At 42.1% G+C, this 14,858-nt stretch overlaps 1 protein-coding gene across 1 annotated transcript in view; it reads right to left on the bottom strand.

Moving 5' to 3' along the window:
* The window catches only part of adcy2b (adenylate cyclase 2b (brain)), a 118,411-nt gene extending 103,870 nt beyond the window's left edge, over positions 1 to 14,541 (bottom strand). Inside the window, exon 1 of the mRNA XM_017711434.2 lies at positions 14,118 to 14,541. Within this exon, the coding sequence (XP_017566923.2) occupies positions 14,118 to 14,480 (363 nt within the window). The 5' untranslated portion in view covers positions 14,481 to 14,541. The remainder of the gene's footprint in view (positions 1 to 14,117) is intronic.
* Positions 14,542 to 14,858: the final 317 nt, after the last annotated feature.

Here is a 14,858-nt window from a genome sequence, read left to right as displayed (position 1 = left end):
ATGGTCACAGAGATAAATCCACAGTTCCCAGGAACACACAATCCATCATCCAGGCATTATTATCGCTGTATAATGGCCTCCTATTCTCCCTTATAATGAACTCTTTAACCTCTACAGTCCACCGGATTATTATCATATGGTTTATGCCACATTGATGATATAACTAGGAATTCCAGTGTGGATTCTCCTTCTTCCAAACTAAAAGCGTTCATGCAACTTCAGATTTAGGTTGGATGGACACTCACAATACGCTAAACTATAAAAGGCCCTGAAAAACATTTAAATTGGAATTATAAAATGAACAGTCCCAGTCCTAAAACCTGATTGGCTGAGCTGCGTTCAAAGCTGTTATAAAGCCTTGACCCTTGCACTAAACCGTTGTGCTGTTAATGGAATAATCGTCAGCTCTCCTGCTGTTCGCGTGGACCACTGAGTATACTGCTGAAGTAAAACCAAACTGAGGGGCTGGTAACTTATTTTCTTGACTAGATCTAGGATGGTCAGCTAGCTAACTGGCTAAAAGATAGCAAACGTTAAAGAGCTCCATTATTATTATCACAGGCTTGAATTAACCCATTTACGATAAGATAAACTATTAAACAGCAGTGTAAACCTCTAAAAAATGTCACTTGAATTGCTTACATGCAAGTGTTTGTTATTCAAACAGAAGTTACGTCAAACCCAGGGTTAATTCCAAATGGCTCAGTACTCCCTCAATAAGTGTGCTAGCTATGAAAGTTTGGAAGTTCTAGCCTCTGCGGCCAAACAGGCCAAACACTTATCAAGTATGGATGTGTCTGAATCCCAACGGACTATTTCTTTACTGCATCTTGCACTGTTGGGCTGCAGGATCCAGTATTGAAAGTCCTAAGTAGTGCACTATGTAGGGTGCAGGGAGCCATTTGAGATTCAGCCCCAGATTGAGAAGAGGGTTGCTGCTGGATTGGTCCTGAATATGACTCGCGGTGGTAATTTGGTGACCAAAAATTACTTTGAAAATAAAAGTATTTGCTTTTAACAGTGCTGTGTTGTTTATTGTTACACGACAAAAAGTTAGAAAGTTCAAGAAATGACAGCTGCTGTCGGAACAAAACCTTGTATCTCCAAAATGGTAACTTCACAGGAGAATGAAAAAACCTACTTTATCTTTAATGGAAGTCAATGGAACCAGATTTTTTCCAAGTCATTTTGGGCTATTTCTTTTGGTCAATTCATCATGAAATTTACATACAATGTAAAGGCAACAGACATTTACAAATTATGTGAAAAACTGAAAAACATTTTTTTTTTCCAACAGCAGCGATATTTTCCATATATGGACCATATAGAGTGGTACTCTAAAGCCCATTTCACACCACTGCCATGCACAATACACTCCTATATTAATCAACGTACCTCTTCACACCAGCAGTGTGTGTTACTGCCATGTGATGTGAATAAATAAAATGCACTTCGGGTCTATATTTGATGTATGCTGCAAGAGGGAGGCCAGCAGTTTTAGGTAGAAACAGCAAAGAAATGCAGAATTTATACTACAATATACAATCTGGGCCAGGGGTGTTCAATCTTACCTACAAAGATCGGGTGTTGCTGCGGGTTTTCTTGCAACAAAGCAGGTGGTCACATGATCAGTTGTTTAACGAGTGAGACTGGCTGATTAAACAAGTGCAATCAGGTGTGCTGCATCCACACCGGCCCTTTGTGGACAAGACTGGACACCCCTGGTCTAGGCTAATAAACAAATCAGTATTTATTTGTGTGGGTTAATGTTGTGAACCCACATGCATGTCCTCCTCTTCAGTGAGATTTTCATTGGTGAGCTACACAAAGTTTATTTAAGCAATAAAAAAGCACTAAAGGCATTTGCATCATGTAAAAATGCAGCACAGACAGAAACAGCTTTTGCCTCGTGTGTGTGTCACATCTGGTGTGAAATAACAAGCACTGCTGAGTAGTTCCGGATTACCATGTGCGCTGTGTTGCATCTGGTATGAAATTGGCTTAACAGTGTTTACATATTACTTCAAACAGTGTTTCAAAGAAGCCAGGGAAACTCGGTCATTCATGATGCAGGGGTGAAATTATGTCACAGAACAGTAAATATTGAAAAACCTTGACATTCAGAGCAAGACTTTCGAGTGAGAAGGACATTTAAGTACAATAGAAATACATTTTTTTATCCCACTTGGAGGTAGGAAACCTCCCAGACCCCGTTTACACCTAGTCACTCCATGTGTCTGAATTCTGGTTTGTGTCCTGATTAGATTTGAGGCACATGCATTTACTCTTGGTATTCAAATGTGTCTCCAGTTAGTCGAACTGAAATCTGAATGCCGTGTGGGACGGGATATGCAGATGCTACATCACATCAAGCAAATGCCCACTCAAATGACCCTGTGCCCACTCGTCTAGTCTTCATACGTTTACCATCACAGCCGCAGCTTCACAACTGGAGTGCAAAACAGTGTTGTGATGTCACATGTGACAAACATTACATTTGTGTGTTAGTAACTGTCACGATTGGCCCCTCCCAGTCCTGTACGTGTTTGTGTTTTGGTATAGTCCTCGTGCTTCTTTGTTTTGGTATCCGTAGTCTTGCCCCTTGTTTTGTGACTCCGCCCCTGATTGTCTTCACCTGTCCCTCGTCTTCCTGGTGTCGTATTTAAGCCCTGTGTTTTCCCTTTGTGTTTGCTGGTCTTTGTTTGCTTTGTTTGATGTATGTTGGTTGTGTTGGTGTTATCTGTTGTGTTGTTTGAACGCGCTTATCGTTTGTCTGTTATGTCTGCCCCCCCGTTCAATCCCTGTTGGCTCTATGACCCTGGAGTGTCTCGACCCTGATTTTGGATTTGCCCTTAATAAATCTCACTTATCTTCGCGTATGCATCCGCCTCCTCGCTCCCCATTACAGAAATCAATTCAGCGTTCATTTTTTTTATGTTAACAGAATTGCAGTTAACAGAATGACCATATTCTGTCCTCATTACAGAAGCTAAAAGGCCCCAACGATATTTACAGGCTTTGAGTTTAAATTTTTGCTGAAGTAGTCAACATTCAGGCTGTAATATCCAAAGAATATGTTAACTTTGTTGCTAAATTTGTGTTACTGAAAATTCTATTAGTACACTAGTGAAAGTTAACATTACCATAGCAGTGGTTAACAAAATCTCCATTCAAAGCAAATTTTAAGACTTTTGTGTTAAATATTGATGTGTAAGGGCGTCTTTATTCTCACACATGTTCATGGTGTAGTAGTACAGGGAGATTCACTTGAAAGTCAGATATTCACTCAACAGAGGCCCCGAATACATTTATGGCATACACTCTTATCCAGAGCGGCTTACAATTTGGTCATTTTACACAGATAGGCCAAAGGTGGTGTTAGGAGTCTTGCCCAAGGACTCTTATTGGTATAGTGTAGGGTGTTTACTCTGGTGGGGGATTGAACCCCATTCTACAGCATAGAAGGCAGAAGTGTTAACCACTACACTATCCCAAATGCAAATAGTCTGCTGTAACTGACGAAGCAATCTGAATGAAAAAATACGCTACATATCTTGACGTATGTGTAATAGATCTCCATTTTCTGCCAGACACATTTCGTCATGGCGCTCGATGTTCCTGAACATATCAGCAAGCACTAGAGAGGTTAAACGTCTCAACGCTCCAACGCAGGGGCATCCCAGCTTGTTTGAAGCTCCATATACCGAGGAACATATTGCACATTGTTTCGTTCAGGTTGCTTCATCAGTTACAACACTATTCGGGGCCTCTTTCAAGTGAATCTCCCTGAATATCTGACTCTCAGAGCAAACAAGCTTGAAACATTGAACATATACGGCCTCTTTAAACTGTGTTAAACCATTACTGGGTTATCCCACTGCAGAATTAAATGTGGCTCTTTAAAGTAATAGAAGAGAGGAATAGAAACCTAGACTGGACAATGGCTCTTGACCATTTAAGGGGTTACAAAAAACACAAAAGATCACAGGACTCTTCTAATTTAAGGAATCATTAAGAACAGAGGCAGATGATATCTGCCTGAAGTGTTTACAGCACATGAAATAATGTAAAACACTCTAATAGATCAGAAGTGCAAGAGAAAGTGGCTGCAGTCCACTGTTATATCATGATATAGACACATTACGCTTGTGAAATCACTTTGTAGTTGAAATGGAAACATGACTATTATGTAAAAAATGAAAAATAGCAGGTTTCATCCTAAACTCAACCACACGCTGAATCATGCGCTTTTATTTATATAAAGGATACAAGAAGAACCTACAGATCCAGCATGCTCCCCGAGGTATAATACATGTCCAAAAGTACCCAGACTCCCATTCTAATTAGTGACTTCATCTACTTTTAGGTACACCCATCGTGACCAACTGTGCCCACACAGCTTGTATAATCTCTATAGAAAAGCATTGACCAAAAGAATAGGACACTTTGGAGCAGCAGTACATGAGTTCACCATGCTTAATGCCAGGCACTGGATGCATTGGGACAAAGTCCCCCAGCACTGGGCTGTAAGTGATGGAGCGCCATCCAATTTCTTTGTGATGAGCTGGAGTGATCGAGAACTAATCATCCAACATCAGCACCTGACCTCACTAATGCTCTTGTGACTGAATGCAATCAAATCCTTAGAGCAATGTTCCAAAATCTAGACTTTCAGAAAGAATAAAGCCTGCCGAAAAATGCGTACAAACGTCAGATGAGTAGGAGTCTACAGACGTTTAGGCATACAGGGCCTGACACACTGAGCATCAGGCTTGAGTTAAATGCATTCTGCCTGAGCACTATGTCGGAAACTGGCACACGGGCCTAAATGTGCAATTTCTGGGTCATGTGCGTAATAAAATGTGAAACGTGCTTCTCTTCCTCATCATATGCACTTGATGGAGGGCAGATATTTTAGCAGTGTGGCTGATTGCATATGCTACTTGAATTAAGGCTTGACCATTAACAATGGTTGGTTTTGCATTCAGACAACTTCAGACGTAAATTAGGGTCTCAAAAACGTGTCTGGCCAATCAGGAAATGTCTGTGCTAACTCACTAACCATAAAAAGAAATGGCACAGAAGTGAAAACAATCAGTGAAAACGACCGGTGTGGCAAGGTTGGTGGCAGTGGGGTGACGTGTGCAGCTGTGGAACTACCATTGCAGTTAGCGAGCTGGCTAACTCTCCCTAAACAGCAATCCGCAAAAGTACAGATAGTAAAACTTCTTCCAACTGACTGCATATCATGCCATTTCCCTTTTATACACTATATTTCCAAAAGTATTCGCTCGTCTGTCTTCACACGTATATGAACTTGAATGACATCCCATTCTTAATCCACAGGGTTTAATATGATGTCGGCCCACCCTTCGCAGCTACAACAGCTTAAACTCTTCTGGGAAGGCTTTCCACAAGGGTTAGGAGTGTGTTTATGGGAATTTTTAGGCCAGTCAAGTTGTTCCACACCAAACTGGCTCATCCATGTCTTTATGGACCTGCTTTGTGCACTGGTGTGGCAGTTATGTTGGAACAGGAAGGGGCCGTCCCCAAACTGTTTCCACAAAGTTGGGAGCATGAAATTGTCCAAAATCTCTTGATGCTGAAGCATTAAGAGCTCCTTTCACTGGAACTAAGGGGCCGAGCCCAACTCCTGAAAAACAACCCCACACCATAATCCCCCCTCCACCAAACTTCACACTTGGCACAATGCAGACAGACAAGTACCGTCTCCTGGCAACCACCAAACCCAGACTTGTCCATCGGATTGCCAGATGGAGAAGCGTGATTCGTCACTCCAGAGAACACGTCTCCACTGCTTTAGAGTCCAGTGACAGCGCTTTACACCACTGCATTCAAGGCTTTGCATTGTGCTTGCTGTTGTAAGTCTTGGATGCAGCTGCTTGGCCATGGAAACCCATTCCATGAAGCTCTCTACGCTGTTCTTGAGCTAATCTGAAGGCCACATGAAGTTTGGAGGTCTGTACTGACTGGATATGCAGAAAGTTGGTGACCTCTGCGTACTATGCACCTCAGCATCCACTGACCCTGCTCTGTCATTTTACGTAGCTGACCACTTCGTGGCTGAGTTGCTGTCGTTCCCAATCACTTCCACATTGTTATAATACCACTGACAGTTGATTGTGGAATATTTAGTAGTGAGGGAATTTCACGACTGGACTAGTTGCACAGGTGGTGTCCGATCACGGTACCATGCTGGAATTCACTGAGCTCCTAAAAGTGACCCATTCTTTCACTAATGTCTGCATTCTGCAGTCTGAATTCAATTATTTGAATGGGTGACTGAATACTTTTGGTATAGTGTATGTTATATGAAATAGATATGATATCATTTCATAGATATGATATAGTGTATGTTTATAGCCAGTGGGGAAGAAGGCTAAACAGTTTGTGCTGAAAAGAACTTGTTAAATTAGCATTTCCTGCATTTTGGAGGTTCAGTGCTGCTATGAAGCTTTACCCCTTCAGAAGTCAGTGCAGCCAAGGCAGTACTGCTCCTGTTAGCAGATGCAAATTTCTGTGTCGAAATTCACCCAAAATGAACTCAATGCGAAGTTTTACAGCTGAAATGTTTTTACTCTGGAAGTCTGAAATGGAAAATAACCCATCGCAGTGAATTCCACTTAAACGAATACAAGCGTGTCTGGTCGTTAACACTGTTTAAACTCTCAGGACGAGATATACCGGCTGTCTCAAATGTAAGCAAACACCCATATAAAATGAAAATGGTTTGGCCTAATGTCAGACACAAGCTGTGGGGAAGGAGGAAACCTGTTGGGCCATGTCACCAACATGATAGCCATCTTGAATGCTGCTATCTTGGAGTCAATTTCAGTTTTACAAATGGGAAGGTGGGCGTGTGACACACCAAACTGGTCGAGGACTTCACAAGAAAAACAGTGGTGTGCTTCATGTCAACATAAGATCATTCAACCTCATGGTAAAACAAAGATTTTTCCTCTATTCAGGCGATGTAAAGGATGACATTATCCCAAGCAGGACGTGTTGAGACTGTTCTAATTTCAGGTTCTGTCACCAACAAATCGAAAGCTGGGTGGCCAAAAAACGCTGCAGATGTAGCAACAGCAACCGCTGTTCTGGCCTCATTCAGCAAGTGCCCGAATCACAGCACCCGTCGTCTGCCTCTGTGGGTTTAGCCATGCCTCGATTTAACACATTTTGTCTACCCATAAATGGCACCGACAATTCAGATGCTGCAACCCATGACCGAGGGCGACCCAGACTGCTGGATAGAATTTGCAGAAGGAGTGACAAAACAACTTTAGATAGACCCTCGTTTTCCGTATCAGGTGCTGTTCAGTGATGAAGCAAATTTCTTTGTGAATGGTGAGGTCAACAAACAGAAATACTGATACTGTTCAGATACAAACACCCTCCATCTATGGAGTTTACTCTGTGAAGATATGGAATGTTGTCCATCTGAACTTAGCTTGTGCCAGCATTCAAATATTTTGGTGAAAGTTCATCAGAAATGGGAGGAAAGGACAGCCTTAGCATTTGAACATGGTGGGCAGCATAGCATTCTGTAGACCCTGTTTTAACATGAGAACGAATAAAGTGTCATTGACATGAAGCACTGTCCGTTCGGGTGAAGTTCTCTATCAGTTTGATGTGTCACACACCCGCCTTCCCATTTGTAAAGCTGAAGTTGAGCATTCAAGACGGATGCCATGTTGGTGACATGGCCTAACAGGTTTCCCTCTTCCGCCACAGCCATTTGTGTCTGAAATCGGATCACCGTCTGCCAAACTTTCTATTTTCCATGGGTGTTTCCTTACTTTTGAGACATCTTGAATGTACGTATGTAAGAAGAGGTGATGCAAAATACGCCATAATGCAGCAGCAATGAGTGTATCCAGCCCATGTCATCGTTTCATACACTCTACTTCTGACCAAGAGTAAAATAACGCCCTGTAGAATGTTTTGACTGGAAAGAGCTTCCTTTGTTAACACCATTCTCTCTTCATCAGTGAAGCTTGTTTTATTTGGCTCTATTATTTCACTGTGTTTGGCGCAGTTCAGCTGCAGTTTTAGTTAATCGGTTTTTAAATTCAGGAACATTGTGACTGTTTTTTGGCACATCTTGAACTGTGCCTGCACTCATATGTACATCTGACCCATCGCGCATGTGAAGATCTGTGTAGTTGGGCCTCTTGGCATTGGGGCTTGTAAAGAAAGTGATTTAAAAGGAGTACTGAATGGATTTTATGGGAGATGATCGTTTCCTCTCTCTCTATCCTCCTTACTCCTTCTCCTTATTTCCATTGGAATATTTTCTTTCTCCAGCAGTGGACCGCCTTTATTCAGTGTCTCAGAGCAATAAACCCTGATCCTGTCACACTTCCCCAAATCCTGCACTTATGCAGATGCACTCGACCTGAGGAAGAGCCGAGTGCCTCCCACTGCACTGTCTCTGTGGATGAGCTGAGCTCCAAGAAGAAAATGGATTGTGAGTCAAAAGTGGACATGTATGTGTGTGTGTGTGTGTATGTGTGCGTTTATGTGTGTGTGTGTGTGTGTGTGTGTGTATGTGTGTGTGTGTGTGTGTGTGTGTGTGTGTGTGTGTGGCTGGGGGCCAGAACGCCAGCCCTCCTCCAAGGTTTGGCTCTCAGTGTAATTTGAAAAGGATGCAAGCGGGGAATCAGATCGTTAGAAATCAAATCTCACTTATAAAAGCCTCATCTGGCGGAGTGAAAAACTGCGCCCATTTCTGCCTCACTGTCGCTGATAAACATGAAATTCAACCTGCTTTCGAATTCACTTAACGCACAAAACAGAAACATCTCACAGGCTGCCATGCCGCAAGTTCACCTGCGCCAAATAGAACAGAGCTGAACAAGCACAAAGTGGCACCGACTCAATCGCTCTACCTCATCTACACAATCAAACAGAAACCCGAATACTGAGGCTCGACTGACTATTGGCCTGGCAGTTAGTCAGATATGATAAATACATAAGCTTATCTTTGGATATTACAGTATATATATATATATATATATATATATCTATATATATATATATATATATATATATATATATATATATACATATATATATATATATATATAGATAGATAGATAGATAGATAGATAGATAGATAGATAGATAGATAGATAGATAGATATTTCCAAAATAACTTTACAGGTGAAGGAAAAAACCTACGTTACTTTTAACGTAAGTCAATGGAGCCAGATTTTTTTCTGAGTCATTCTGGGCCGTTTCTTTTGGGCCATTCATCATGAAATTGACACACAATGTAAAGGACAACAGGAGTTTAGAAAATATGTCAAAAACTGAAAAAATGACAAAAATGGAGATACAGGATTTTCTTCCGACAGCAGCAACATATATAATCATTTGCTGTAAAGTTTATGCACTTATGTCATACTAAACGATGGGAGAACTTGAACTATTAAAAATAAATCTATTTAAGCTTGAAATATACATATTAGCAGATGTTGTCTTTTATGCTCTGTATCGAATGGTACGGCCTCAGTCAGCATTCTTTTCACGGAATGACTCTAAGATGAAATTCACAGCGTCTACCCTGACACAAGAAATCAACTCACAGCAACTGAAAGCCTGTTCAAAAACATTTGTCACAACTTTAAAGCAAATTTCTCTGACACTGTCTCAGAAGATTTTACATGCAGTTAATGATGAACTGATCTTATCAAATTCATCAGCTTTTCCAATTATCTTCCTTTTTTTCTCTGTGTACAGTCTCCGTAGAATTGAAGTGCTGGTGGAGTCATGCTTTGGTGTGCCACGGATGCTCAACAATCACACAGTGTTTGCACTGTAAAAATGAGATAAGTGTTTCCAGAAAGAAAAGGACTTCCTGCACGAGCAGAGGGAATAAAATATGAAAAGCTCGAGGTGTGAGACAGAGTGAAGTTTGTATTTCTTGGCATTTTCTGCCCCATTAGCTGCTCTATTGTGTGGCAGCTTCTGGTTCCCTGATAAGGTGTTCAACACCCTCTTATAACAACACCATAGTACACGGGTCAGACACATACACTAGATGTGTGTCCAGACTCTACTTCCAGTGAATTCGGCGATGTTTAGGTACATACAGTGCTGACACACAGCTTGGATAAACTTTAGAGAAGAGTGCTGATTAATAGAATAGGATGCTCTGGAGCTACACGTGAGCCTAAGGTCACCATGCCCAAAGTCACGGCTAGGGGGTATGAAGTCACGGCTAGGGGGTATGAAGCCCCCCAATATTGGGCTGTGAAGAAGTTCTACTGAAATGATGGAGCTCCTTCCAATACCTTTGGGATGAGTTGGGGTGATCCAGTATTGATCATCCAACATCGCTACCTGACCTCACTAACGCTCTTGGGGATGAATGCAATAGAACTTGCACAGCAATGTTTCAACACCAACAGTAAAGCCTTTCCAGAATAATAGAAAATGTTACTGCAGCAAAGGAACAAACGCCATATTAAGATATCCATAGGGTTTAATATGATGTCGGCCCACCCTTTGCAGCTATAACAGCTTCAACTCTTCTGGGAAGGCTTTCCACAAGGGTTAGGAGTGTGTTTATGGGAATTTTTGACCGTTCTTCCAGAAGTGCATTTGTGAGGTCAGACACTGATGTTGGGTGAGAAGGCCTGGCTCACAGTCTCCAATCTAGTTCATCCCAAAGGTGTTCTGTTGGGTTGAGGTCAGGACTCTGTGCAGGCCAGTCAAGTTCTTCTACACCAAACTCACAACTGGACTTGTTCCACAGGTGGCGTCCTATCATAGTACCACCCTGGAATTCACTGGAGCTCCTGAGAGTGACCCATTCTTTCACTAATGTCTGTAGAAGCAGTCTGCAGGCCTAGGGGCTCAGCTTTATACACCTGTGGCCATGGAAGTGATTGGATCACCTGAATTCAATGATTTGCATGGGTGACTGAATACTTTTGGAAATATAGTGTATGTCTCAGTACATGCTAGTGTACTGGTATAGGCTAAAAAATATAATATAAACGAAAATTGTGGCTCAGCTCACAAAAACACATTTGATTTCCACTCAGCATTTGATTTTTTACAAGGCTGAAGTGGCTTCTCATTCGTCAGCTTCTTATTCAAATTTTTCCGTACCACCTTAAATAGTGCCTGAGATGCCAGAATGTAAATGCTGCACCATTTAAGTTGGAACGAAACAAGCTGGCGAAAGATAAGCGACTTCAGCTTTGTGACTTTTTAGTGTTTGACAGTTTCTCATTGCAGATTAAACGTATCAGAAAACCAGCTCAGGGCTTAAAAATGCAAATAAGACCATTTGTCTCCAAATGATCCATGTTCATCTTAAATCTCTCTCTTTGATGTTTAGTTAGCTACTAGCTAGGCGAGACTTTTGTCTGCATTGCTATGGTGACCAGCAGTCTGCGTGGCATCCTTCAGGGTTACAGGGTGAATTAGCAGTTCTACATTAACTCCAGCGTTTAAGACCATTCATTGTTAAATTGTGTTGAACGATCAGCAGAGCCTTATTTTACTGTAAAGGACGATTATTTTACCAATACAAAATAATCTAATTCCGCTGTGGAGCCACAACAGGGCAGTAAAAGTGCTGCATTTGCCGACTCATGAAAAACATGAATGGAACAATAGAATTTAAAAGTTAAGAATTAAAAGTTCAGACTATTTTTACCTTCTCCTGTAGAGCTACTGTTAAGATTATATTCAATTAATCTCAGTTCTACATTATAACATTAGAAGATATTCAAACCGTTTCAGTTACAAAAATATTTAGTATGAATTTCTAGAACGTGTAAGAAAAACCGAATTAGAAAAAGAGCGAACTTTCACCCTTTTACACATGCACTGTAATAACCAGAGCTTGAGGGAAGCAGAGAAGGAGTGTGGAGGGAGAACAAGGAGAGCAGGTAAGGTGATGAAGATCACTGCTATGCATGAAAACGAGAGAGACTGAGAGAAAAGCCTGGAGCTCCTCTCTTCCTGAGAGAGAACAGCTGAACCACAGGCACAAAGAAACCTCATTCTCTCCTGCTGTGGCAAAATACCATTAGAATTACTGTTAAACACAGACTACAGTTATGAGATTCAATTTGCAGTAACATTAAGAATAAATTCACTCTTTTCAACGCAACAAAAAACCTTTTCTAAAGGAAATTAGTCACAACAAGTGAGAAGAGCAAAACGAAAGAACAAAAGAAACAAAAAGGAGATGCTGTAATAAAATAAAATGAGAATGACAGAAAAGCTGAAAAAGAGAACAGCTGAAAAAGAAGAGAGAGAGAGAGAGAAGAGAGAGAAAAAGGAGAGAGAGAGAGAGAAAGAGAGAAAGGAGAGTGAAGAGAGACAACAAAGAGAAAAACAAGAGAGAAGAGGAAACGAAAGAGAAAGAAACTGGAAGAGTGGAAGAAAGAGAAAGAGCTCACAGAGATAAAGAGAAGAAAAAAGAAAGAGAGTACGTGTGTGTGAGAGAAAATGAGAGTAAAGAGAAAAAGAGAGAGAAAAAGAGAAAAGAGATAGCAGATCTGATAGAGAGGAGAAAGAAAGAAAGAAAGAAAGAAAGAAAGAAAGAAAGAAAGAAAGAAAGAAAGAAAGAAAGAAAGAAAAAGAGAGGGGAAGGAGAGCGAACAAGAGAGAGAAATTGAAGAAAAAAGAGAGAGAAAGAGAGAGGGAGCAATAACTACAAAAAAGTGAAGAAAAAAGAGGAAGAGAGAGACTGAGAGATGGAGAGTGAGAGAGAGAGAGACAGAGAGAGAGGAGGGAGCAATAACTACAAAAAAGTGAAGAAAAAAGAGGAAGAGAGAGACTGAGAGATGGAGAGTGAGAGAGAGAGAGAGAGAGGAGGGAGCAATAACTACAAAAAGAAGGAAGAGGTAATAGTGAAGAAGAAAGAAAAAAGTGAAAAGTGAAAAAAGTGAAGAAGAAAGAGGTAGAGAGCGAGAGATGGAGAGAGAGTGAGAGAGAGAGAGAGAGAGAGAGAGAGAGAGAGAGAGGAGGGAGCAAAACTACAAAAAAGTGAAGAAGAAAGGTAGAAAGACAGAGAGAGAAATAGAGAGAGATAGAGAGAGAGAGAGATGGAGAGAGAGAGATGGAGAGAGAGAGGAGGGAGCAATAACTACAAAAAAATGAAGAAGGAAGAGGTAGAGAGATAAAGAGTGAGAGAGAGAGAAAGAGAGAGAGAGAGAGAGAGAGAGGAGGGAGCAAAACTACAAAAAAGTGAAGAAGAAAGAGGTAGAGAGCGAGAGATGGAGAGAGAGAGAGTGAGAGAGAGAGAGAGAGAGAGAGAGAGAGAGGAGGGAGCAAAACTACAAAAAAGTGAAGAAGAAAGGTAGAAAGACAGAGAGAGAGATAGAGAGAGAGAAATAGAGAGAGAGAGATGGAGAGAGAGAGAGAGAGATGGAGAGAGAGAGAGGAGGGAGCAATAACTACAAAAAAGTGAAGTAGAAAGAGGTAGAGAGATAGAGAGCGAGAGATGGAGAGAGAGAGTGAGCGAGAGAGAGAGATGGAGAGAGAGAGAGAGAGAGAGAGAGAGGAGGGAGCAATAACTACAAAAAAGTGAAGTAGAAAGAGGTAGAGAGATAGAGAGTGAGCGATGGAGAGAGAGAGTGAGCGAGAGAGAGAGATGGAGAGAGAGAGAGGAGGGAGCAATAACTACAAAAAAGTGAAGTAGAAAGAGGTAGAGAGATTGAGAGTGAGAGATGGAGAGAGTGAGCGAGAGAGAGAGATGGAGAGAGAGAGAGAGAGAGAGAGAGAGGAGGGAGCAATAACTACAAAAAAGTGAAGAATTACTCGCACAGAGAGAGGCGGGGTATTTAAAGCAAAAACAGCAGATATTGTAATAAAAGGAAAGATGAAAGAGGAGAGAACGAAGGAAAAGAAAAACTATTGCTTGCACAACAAATACATGGGAAAAGAGTGAGAGTGAAGAGGTACAAACACGACCAAAAGAAGAGTGAAGTACATGTAAAACATGAGAGAGAGAAAGAGAGAGTGAGAGAGAGAGAGAGAGAGACAGAATGAGAGAGACACAGAGAGCGCGACAGAAAGAGAGAGAGAGAGAGAGAGAGAGAGAGTAAAGCTGAAGTGCGTGCCCTCACCAGTCCCGAGGCGAAGAAGACGGAGATGAGGGCGAGACAGGCTCCCATGACGATGAGCAGCAGGAAGACGATGAGCGGGTGCTGCTGGCTCATGCGGTAATAAGACTCATACAGCCAGTCTGGAGACTTCAACCCAGCCTCCTCCGGACCCTCCAGCAGATATGCGCTGTGAGACCGGAGCATGGGGTCAGTAGCCTGGACCTCCCCGGCGCCAGAGCCTTCCTCCACCGCCTCCTCCTCTTCCTCTTTCTCCTCTTCCTCTTCTTCTTCTTCTTCTTTTCCCCCCTCTTCCTCCTGCTCCTGCTCGTCCTTCTCCGGGTGAGCCCTCAGGGGCAGGAGAGAGAGAATGCCCGTGCGCAGCATCCTCCAGCCAACATGATGGACTGAGCACAGCAGAGCCACGGAGCAGAGAGAGAGGAAGAGAGGGAGGGAGAGAGGAAGGGAGGGAGGGAGAGAGTGCGAGACAGAGAGAGAGAGAGAGAGAGAGAGAGAGAGAGAGAGAGTGAGTGTTTGTTTGAGAGGGAGGGAGAGGGGAAACGTCAGCGAGAGAGAAAGTGACTCTGTGGCATGTGTTTGTGTATGAGAAAGGAAAACGAGGTAGAAAGTATTTCAGGGGCAGAGACAGAGGAGAGGAAACAGGAGGGAGGAATGACGGAAGAACCGGAGATCCAACAGCTCCAGTGATGAAGGATATTCGGAGTGTAACTAACTCACACGCTGCACACATTTTACTATCGACAA

The sequence above is a fragment of the Pygocentrus nattereri genome, chromosome 27 (assembly GCF_015220715.1).
Source record: "Pygocentrus nattereri isolate fPygNat1 chromosome 27, fPygNat1.pri, whole genome shotgun sequence".
Classification (NCBI taxonomy): Eukaryota; Metazoa; Chordata; class Actinopteri; order Characiformes; family Serrasalmidae; genus Pygocentrus; species Pygocentrus nattereri.
Note: the sequence above shows the minus strand (reverse complement) of the source record. Positions and strands in the feature narration are given on the sequence as shown.